General features: G+C 43.3%; 1 protein-coding gene across 1 annotated transcript; it reads right to left on the bottom strand.

Moving 5' to 3' along the window:
* Nucleotides 1-5,083: 5,083 nt before the first annotated feature.
* LOC309804246 (ubiquitin carboxyl-terminal hydrolase 1-like) lies at nt 5,084-7,877 on the bottom strand. The gene has a single exon (XM_082621485.1). The coding sequence runs from the start codon at nt 7,745-7,747 to the stop codon at nt 5,534-5,536; it is 2,214 nt and encodes a 737-aa protein (XP_082477611.1). The 5' UTR covers nt 7,748-7,877; the 3' UTR covers nt 5,084-5,533.
* Between the last annotated feature and the right edge of the window lie 1,731 nt (nt 7,878-9,608).

Genomic DNA, 9,608 nt, shown 5'->3' with positions numbered 1-9,608 from the left:
CGGGTGGACACATGCACACACTCCTGGTCATTTCCCTGCTCAGTGAGTCCACACCTGGGAACTGATTGCTATTTTAGTTTTGTGGCATGTTCACTGCTGCTTCAAAATAAGACAAATCGACGTGGCTGGGGACGAAGACTCCACCTGGCAGATTCTGCCTTGGGGAGAAATTAAGTGGTGCAGTGCTAAATGGCTTTCTGAGAGGAGATAGGGCTTATTAAGAGGTAAATAAACAGCAAGAGAGGTTTATAACCAACTGGATCCTGTGGGGAAGCAGGCGAAAGGGGGGGAATGGAGGAGGAGAAGGTGCTTCAGCTTCCATTTCTCAAATACTATGTGGGTTTTGTAAAAAGGGTTTCAAGGAACTAGAGTAGAGTGGATTTATCAGGAAGCTTAGTTGTCTGTGGGATTTCCCATTCAGTGTAAGATGATGAGCTGACCTGGGCTGTCCTTCAGGAAGCTGGAATGTCAGGCCCAGGATGGTCAGCATCACTACCCCAGGGTGAAAGGGGAAGCCAGTGAGAATGAGTGCAATCTAGGGATTAAGAGTGGGTTTGAATCTCAGCTTCAGCGCTTACTACCTGTGTGACTTGGGGAAGTTACTTAATCTTTCAGAGACTCTATTTCTTCAGTTGAAGGTGATTGGAAGGATTAGTGACATGACCCATGTAAGGGACTGAGATCTTGGTTTTGCACTTAGTAAGTACTTGATGAATACAAGCGTCTTTTATGATGTTGATGACAGTGAATGTTAATGCTATGGTGAGGGCTAACCACCACCGCCAGCCCCAGCATTTTCTTCTTCATGCTATTGGGATGCCTGCTTTATGTCTGTGATTACATTTCATGAATTGGGCTCAGGCACATAATGTGCAAACACAAGGAACTTAAAAAATCCAAACATTTTCCCCAAGTCCAGAAAAGAAGGACCCAAATTCAGCCTACTGAAGACTAAGGGCTCTGGGTGCTGGCTACTGGGCAAACTCCCAGAAAAATACATTGTTAAAATCAGGGCTGCCCATCAAGTTCTTTGTGGATGTTGACAGACTAGTTCTCAAGTTTATATAAAGAGGCTAAAGACCCACACTAGCCAACTCGATAATTGAAGGAGAGGATTGGCACTACCTATCCTCGAGACTTACTATAAAGTTACGGTAATCAAGACAGTGCGGTATTGGCAAAAGAAGAAACAAATAGATCAATGGAACAGAATAGATAGCCCAGAAATAGATTCACATAATTATAGTCAACTGACTTTTGACAAAGGAACAAAGGCAATACAACCGAGGAAAGATAATCTTTTCGACAAATGGATGTCCACATGCCAAAAAAAAAAAAAAAAAAAGAAGAATCCAGACACAGCCCTTACACTCTTGACAAAAATTAACTCAGAATGCATCACAGACCTAAATGTAACATGCAGAACTATAAAACTCCTAGAAGACAACATAGCAGGAAACCTAGATGACCTTAGGTATGGCGATGACCTTTTAGGTAAACACCATAGGCACTATTCATGAAAGAAGTAACTGAGAAGCTGGACTTCATTAAAATTAAAAATTTCTGTTCTGTGAAAGAATGGTAAGAGAATGAGAAGACGAGCCACCATCTGGGAGAAAATATGTGTTTTGCAAAAGACACATCTGATAAAGGGTCATTATTCAAAATGTAAAAAGAAAAAAACAAACTCAACACTCAACAAGAGAACAAACAACCCAATTAAAAATGGACAAAAGATCTGAATAGACATCTCACCAAAGAAGATATACAGATGTCAAATAAGCATGACAAGAGCTCCACATCCCATGTCATCAGAGAAATGCAAATTAAAATGAGATACCACAAAATACCTGTTTGAATGCCCCGACTCTTGACCACTCACACCACCAGTTGCTGGTGGGGAGGTAGAGCGAGAGGCACTCTCACATGCTGTTGGTAGGAATGCACAATGGTCCAGCCCCTTTGAAAGACAAGGTGGTGGTTTCTTATACAACTAAACGTATTCTTACTCTACGAGCTAGCAATCACATATCCTATTTACCTGAAGGAGTTGAAAACTTATGCCATGCAAAAACCCACACATGTATGTTTATGGCAGCTTTCTTCATAACTTCCAAAACTTGGAAGCATCCAGATGTCCTTCAGTAGGTGAATGAATGAACTATGGTACATGCAGACAATGAAATATTATTCATAGCTAGAAAGAAGTGAGCTATCAAGCCATGATCAGACATGGAGGGAACTTACATGCATATGGCTAAGTGAAAGAAGCCAATGTGAAAAGGCTACACACTGTATGATGTCAACTGTAAGACATTCTGGAAAAGGCAAAACTATGGAGACAGTAAAAATAACAGTGATGGCTAGGGGTTGGGAGGTGGGTAGGGATGAACAGATGGAGCACAGAGGATATTTAGGGAAGTGAAACTACTCTGTATGATACCGTCATGGTGGATACAGGTCGTTATACATTTGACCAAACCCATAGAATGTATAATACCTAGAGTGAGCCGTCTTGTAAACTATGGACTTTGGGTGACTATGATGTCTCAATGTTGGTTCATTAATTTCGACAAACGGACCACTTTGGTGAGGGATGTTGATAATGGAGGAAGTTGTGCGTGTGTGAGGGCAGAGGGTATATGGGAAATCTCTGTACCTTCCCCTCAGTTTTACTGTGAACCTAAAACAAGGCTGGAGGAAATTTGATAAATCTCCAGTTTGGGTGAGGAAACTGACCTGGCCAAGGTGTATAGCAACAAAACTTGGGTTGGAACCTCTATTCTTTCCATGGCTCCAAGAAGAGTCAAGCGTCCTGAAGCTGGTTCAGGAATACTTGAAATGCCCAACTGTCTTTGTCTTGACAGCGGTGTGCTCACGTAGAGACAATATCGTGGGGGTGGTTAAAAGCTCTGGAGTCATGTGAGCCTGACTAAAACCCAGAACTACTACTTACTTCTTACATACAAGGTAGTGTGACCCTGAACCCACTACTTGACTATATGAGCCTCAATTTATTCATCTACCAAATGGACAAATAAAATCTATTCTACAGGTTGAAGTGAGAGTTCAATAAGATAATACATGAAATGACCTTAGAGCAAATGGCATTTACTGCTGCTATTATTATCATTAGTTATTATTAGCTTGGAGCAAACAGGGTCACTGCTGTGGTGATAGGAGAACAGAATCTGTGTGGTTGTCTATTTTCATGAGCTGTCGTGAATGAGGGGTGGGCTTTGTGGTTGGAGGAGGAGCTTAGTAAGGGGGAAGGAACTGCAAAGGGAGGAAGGGTCCTGTGGCTTCTGTCCTGACCTGGTCCCACAAAATGGAAATGGAACAGCAGTTAGAGGTTTGGCGTTAAGTTAAAGTTACGCTAAAGACAGCGTGGGCCTGGGACAGAGGGCAGTGAGTGCAGCTGTGTCCCCGCACCCGCCTGTTTGCTACAGACCATGATGACAGGGGCTTTAGACTCAGGGCAGCTCCAGAAAGAAACAGCTGAGGCCAGAGGAGTGGGTAGGAGACCTGGACCCCTGGCTTGGATGGAAATACTGGGGGACATGAACATATTAACTATACCTGAGGATGCCCAGATATACCTGGGGAGGCCTGAGTATTAGGGCGGGAAGAATGAAGACCCAAATCAGCAGCTTGGGGCCTCTGTATTTATGTGAATTCATTAACACCCGGAGGCCTAATTGTTTCATGCGTCTTCTACTTTCAACTATGTAATAAGCTGGCTGAGAGCTGGGATGACCCTGAGTCTTATATTTCCGTACCTACACGGAGTCCGGTATGGTGTCTAGCACACAGGGGAGTGTTCAGTAAATATTCAGTAATTGATTCCTTGTCGATTTGTCTTGAACATGAGGCAGTAGAGGAGAAGCTTTTCCTAATCTTAAGTCATTTTGACATCTTTTTGTTATGGACGCACTAATGGAGACTTCCCCAAATGGCATCATAATAATATGATGTATGATATGATGAGATATGATGAGATGAGATGATATAATATAATGTATTTAATGTAATGTGATAGAATAAACTTATTTGTATTAAGTGCCTGTAATAAGCCCAGCATTTAACCAACGTTACCATTTAGCTGCCTAATAATGACACAACTTTTATTATTACTGTTATCTCAGTTTCATAGATGAGGAAACTTAAGCCCAGAAAGGTTATCTAACTTGTGTAAGGTCACATAGGTGTGTCTGCCAGGACATAGGAGTGATAGCTGTGGGGACTTCATGGCTCAGCGTGGTCTCTTGGTCCTGTTCAAAAGTGCAGTACTAAGCAGATGACGCCTCAGAAGCTGGTGACATAAACATAACTGAGGCTGGGTGGGGAACAGGAGCCTCAGCTTTTGGAATTGTGAGCTCCACAATGGCAAATCAGAGGCTATAAATGCTCACCCGCTCAGATACAAATCAGGCCTGTTGACACAAGTGCAGAGCTTCAGGGACCCCTGAATTCCTGTTTTATGATTCTTCCAGCCATTGAGTTTGGGGGAGAACCTAATGCATTCTATCCTGAAATGACAAGGTGAATTGGCCAACATAGTTTATGGCCTTCTCTGAGCACAGGGCGAGGCCATGGGAGTCGGGTGGGCACTTGCAAAACTGACCCTTTAGAGAGGAGGCTACTTGGCTGGTGCCAAATGCAGAGCAGAGACCCGCAGAGTGGGTGCAGGGGTCTGCTGGTCTGTCAACTACAGCCAGTGGCACTTTTCCTAGTCATGCTTCAAATGACACTGTGATCCTCTGTTTTGTGCACTTTCAGATTCTTTCCCCAGGCCTATTTTGCTACGTTATTATAGCTTGGCGTCAAGTTCTATGGTAAAGCGTTTGTCTTCTTCCATGCGGTTCAACACCCCAGCCAATGATCTGTCTTTCTTACTTCCCTTGAGTCAAGCTCATGGTGACTCTTGGCTATCCAGGTTATAGAACTCTCCTTAGTAATATTTTAGCCAATATTTTCTGAGGGCTACTGAATGCCAGAAACTATACTAAGCATTTTCCATGCATTACTTCATTTAACAGCTGCAGCAAACCGCTGGTACAGCTGTTCATACACGTGCCTCTAATACAGCCCATCAAAGATCTGGCTTCATGACTTACACAAGTGAATGTACTGAAATGAGATTCTGCTTCTTAGCTGAAAAACCACAGAACCTATAAACATCATGTAGATAATTACTCCAAAATATGGAGATAAAAATACAAGCACTTTATTTGAAAAAGCAAACACAAAAGATAGGTGTAAATTCAAAGTGTTTAAATGCTTCCATTTTGAATAATTCAGTTAAGAACCTATACAAGTTTGTTCCCAGAAGCTAATGCATCAATCCCTAGTCTCCACTAAGGATAAAGGAATTCTAAAAATTAACATGGTTTTCAATAACTCAGATTTCACTATTTATATAGAAACCTAGAGAGACCCATAATATCCAATAGCTTCAAAAGATAAGCTAAAGACTTTTTGATGTAATCAATTTACCAATGTTTAATATACACACAAGGAAAATACACTCACTCTATAATTTCTTATAAAATAGCAAGTAAGGAGTAGATGTAGGAGATGTAGAAGGGGAAAGAGAATTCAAAAAGTCCTTCTCTTCAGTAACTTTCACTTGAGAATCATTAAAAAGCAACCACTTCCCCTCATACTCCTTTAAGCTTTGCACTGCATATGAAATTTTGTTTTCAAAATCACTCATGCTAATGCCTGTTTGGCCATTGGATTCCTTGTTTCTATCAGATTCATGGGTCCCATTAGTATTGTTAGTCTCAGAATTTCTATTTTCAGCAAACGCTGTACTGGCAACTTTATCAGGATGAGATGCTTTGTTGTATAACTCATAACCTGCTTGAGTCTTTTGTCCTCTGAGAAGTCCAAGAGTGTCTACATTTTTTTTGTTCAAAACTTTACTTGGCTGGGTATTTCCACTGACTCTAATCGACACTTCTTCATCGTCATAGTTTTTGACCACACCCCTTGCTTCCTCCTCATTCAGTGGTTCTGGCTTACCTACTTCACACATTTGGTCGATCACAAAATTTTCCTCATCTAGTTCTAAACTGTTAAGGTCAGTGACTTTCACAGAAGCAGTATAATGCCCGCTACTAATTGTAATGCCACTATGCATCACAACTGCAAATAATCCATAGCTGTCATTGGTTGGCTTTGTGCTCCATTCTTCTAGTGACAGTTTAAGAGGTATCAGTAAAGGAGTGTTGATCTTGGAAAGTCCACCACCATAACAATCAAACTCGAAGCCACTAGCAGCAAAGCACTTCAAATGAATAGTTAGAACTTCAGGCATTGCGTCAAACAAAAGACTTCGTTCAGCTTCCGTATAATGATGGCAATTTTCACAGAAATATTTATTTTCTCCTACAATCCTCTCCACTGAAGCAAACTGGGAAATTGCCCATCTCAGGGTCTTCATGTCTGGTTTTGGCTCTGAAGAACTTTCAGGACTCTCCTCTGCTTTGGAAAGCTCATCTTCTTGCACTGGTACGATGACGTCTTGAAACTCTTCTCTTCTTTCTGTTAAACTTTCACATTCTAAGCAACGAGTCCTTATTACCAGCTGACCTTGAAATAGTTTCTCCACCAGCTCAAAACCAATTGGCTCTGCACCTTTGTTGATGGGCTTAACTTCCTTAACAGGCATAACATTCTTCCCTGGAGATTCAAGTCCACAACCATCAGCTGTATTATCATTCTCATACTTCCCCATGTCCTCTTCAAGACCACATTCATTTTCTTTAGGTTGTCCTTTGGATTCTTGGTTTGTTGTTATTTTACCCAGACTAAGGGATTTAGAAATAATGCTGGGTTGCTTAGCTGTAGACTTGAACCAGTTTCTCTTAACTCTTGATTTCTTTTGTGAGGGTCTTGCACTCTCATTTTCAGAAATGTACTTGGGGATGATTTTAGCAGGAATATCTGATGAATCAACTGTAGCTTTTCTTTTTGATCTGGTTTGTCTCTGGTTTGCTTTCAAAGACTGGTGGTCCTTAGAGACTTTAACGTTTTTCTTCATGTTACCAAGTTCAGTGTCACTCTTTCTTTTCCCATGTACTTTTGGCAGTTTTTCTTTATAGTCTTCAGAATGCCTCATACTGTCCATCTCCATGCTGTTATGACCACTCATTTCCTCTTTCGGATGTTTTTCTTCTACCTTAGTAGATAACTCTGCCACATTTTTTACTCCTTTTTTTAGGAGTTGGCATGTTTCTTGAATGTGTCCCAAAATACACTGTAATACTTCCTGTGCATCATGCTGTAGATATCCTCCATACATAGGGTTGAGTTTCCTGAGTGTGTTAAGTAGTCGCCTTGGCTGAGTAGCAAGTTTACGAGTATATTTCTCTGGATGTAAGAGAAAACTAGCCTGAAGCTGTTCGACTGAAAGGATCAAGGAATGTAAGCTGCATATTAGTTCAAAACTTACTGAAGAATCTCCTTTGCAGTTTCCCTTAGCTTTTTGACTGGCTTCATCTTTTAGGGCTTCTTTCTTCCTTGAAATACTATTAAATAAGTGCTTCACTCCAGATTTAAAACCAGGACAAAAATATAATACCTGAAGTATACTATTAAGATAACAAGTATTGCCGAGATTATTCAGTCCCACAAACGGTAACAAGTTTTTTCTCTTCTCACGGTTGACACGTGAGGACTGTGCTGCAGGAATAACTTGATCAATTTCAGATCCTCTGTATTCAGAAGTTTTTTTCTTCATTTCCTTGAGAATCTGTGAAATCCAAGGCTCTCTTGGTTTCCTTTTTCTGAAAAAACTTCAAGGGACGTCTGGTTTTTTTTGAGGGACTACCTCTTGAAAGCCTATTACTTTCACGAGGTATGACACGGGGCATTTTCTCTTCAAATCCCAAGGAGTTGAGGAGAATTCATTTATACAGGGACCCTGTAATCACCAAGCATATGTAGAATATAACATTTGCCCAGGGGCCGTCTCTTCTGCTATACCATTTCTTGCTCCTGGCTGTCCTTATCACTGGGGGTTGTGACATCACCAATGTTTCTCCCGTAACTATGGTCATGGCCCAGAGCGAGGTCCGCGGCGGTGACGCCGACAAGTCTAACCGGGCTGAGGGCGGGGGCGACAGGTGAGCCCCTGCCCCGAGCCTGCGGGGGCCCGCGACCCACGGAAAAGCTGGCCGGATCGCCCTCCCCGCAGGGGAGTGCCCATTCGCTCTCAAGAGCGGGAACCCGGGCTGCGGCTCGGTCCTGCCTGGGCGCCGGCACCGACTACATCCCCGAAGCGGCGCCCGCCCCCGTCCCCGCCCCCGTCCCCGCCCCCGTCCCCGTCCCCGCCCCAGGACGGCAAGGAGCGCCAGAAGCGGCTCCGCTCGCCCGGCGCCCGAACCGCTGGGGTCTTCCCCACGACGCCGCCGACGGGAACTTGGCGCATTTTCCTCAGTCTCAGGACTCGTGTGTTTTAGCCTCCGCCCGCGCCAGCGCTGCGATTGGAGGTGGCGTCCTACGAAAGTGCCGGTTCTAGTCTCCAGGCTGCAGAGACGCGAAAGGCTAGAGCCACCTCACGCCCGCCACTAGCCCTCCTGGCACGCACGGGCTCCGGAACCAGCCGGAGCGGTAGTTGCCCCAAGCTGGTAACGGGTTCTGCAGTTTCAAACAGCGCAGGCAACGTCACGGGCAGCTCGCCCTAAGTATCATTCTTCAAGAAAATGTGTAACAGCCCACTAGGGGCGGTCCCATTATCAAATCCACCAGGAAAGAGGATTCTTCTCTGGTCCTCAGGGGCAGACAAGTTGAATGGACAGGCAGAGACTTTTTGTTTCATTCAGGATGCATCACCACTGAACTGGGATGGTGACAGATAATTCCCCATCCCACCTCAACTCCGTAGGTAAAGTGCTCTCCTGTCTAAATATGTTAAATCAGCACACACATTCACTGCGGAGGATCCAGGTTACCAATGGCTCTTTTTAGTTGAGCAAATGGCTTAAAAGCACTAACCATCAGTGGAATTCAAGCTAGTTAAAAGGCAGAGTCAATTAAGAATCTTTCACGTGGGCAATAAAACAGATAGGCACAATTATTACATTAATCAGTGGTGCTCTAGGCCAGTACTTTCCAACTTCAATTGCACATGAATCACCTGGGGGTCTCTTAAACTGCAGAGTCTGGTTTAGTTTGGGGCAGGGCCTGAAGTTTTGCATTTCTGACAAGCTTTCGGGTGATGCTGAAGAGGCTGGTCCATGTGAACTTGGTGTCTCAAATTCCTTGTCACTGGGAAATGATCTGACACACACTTCAGTAGGATTTGGGCGTCAATGGTTTGGACAAAAGATAACTAGGAGAATTGCTCTGAAATACTAATTGGAAGAATTCATTTCTGATTCTTTGGCTTTGGTAAATGTTCCATCTACCAAAATAAATGGCACAGACTTATTTTCAGGTGTCAAATCTCTAGTGCCCATCTTGGAACCCCTTTAAAGAAGAGATTTTACTAAGCCGGGGGCGGTGGAAGAAGGATGGATTGGGAGTTTGGGATTAGCAGATGCAAACTATTATATACAGAATTGATAAACAACAAGGTCCTACTGTATAGCACAGGGAAT

The sequence above is a fragment of the Mesoplodon mirus genome (genome assembly GCF_964341445.2).
Source record: "Mesoplodon mirus genome assembly, chromosome: 5".
NCBI lineage: Eukaryota > Metazoa > Chordata > Mammalia > Artiodactyla > Ziphiidae > Mesoplodon > Mesoplodon mirus.
This window is presented reverse-complemented; position numbering and strand designations above follow the sequence as displayed.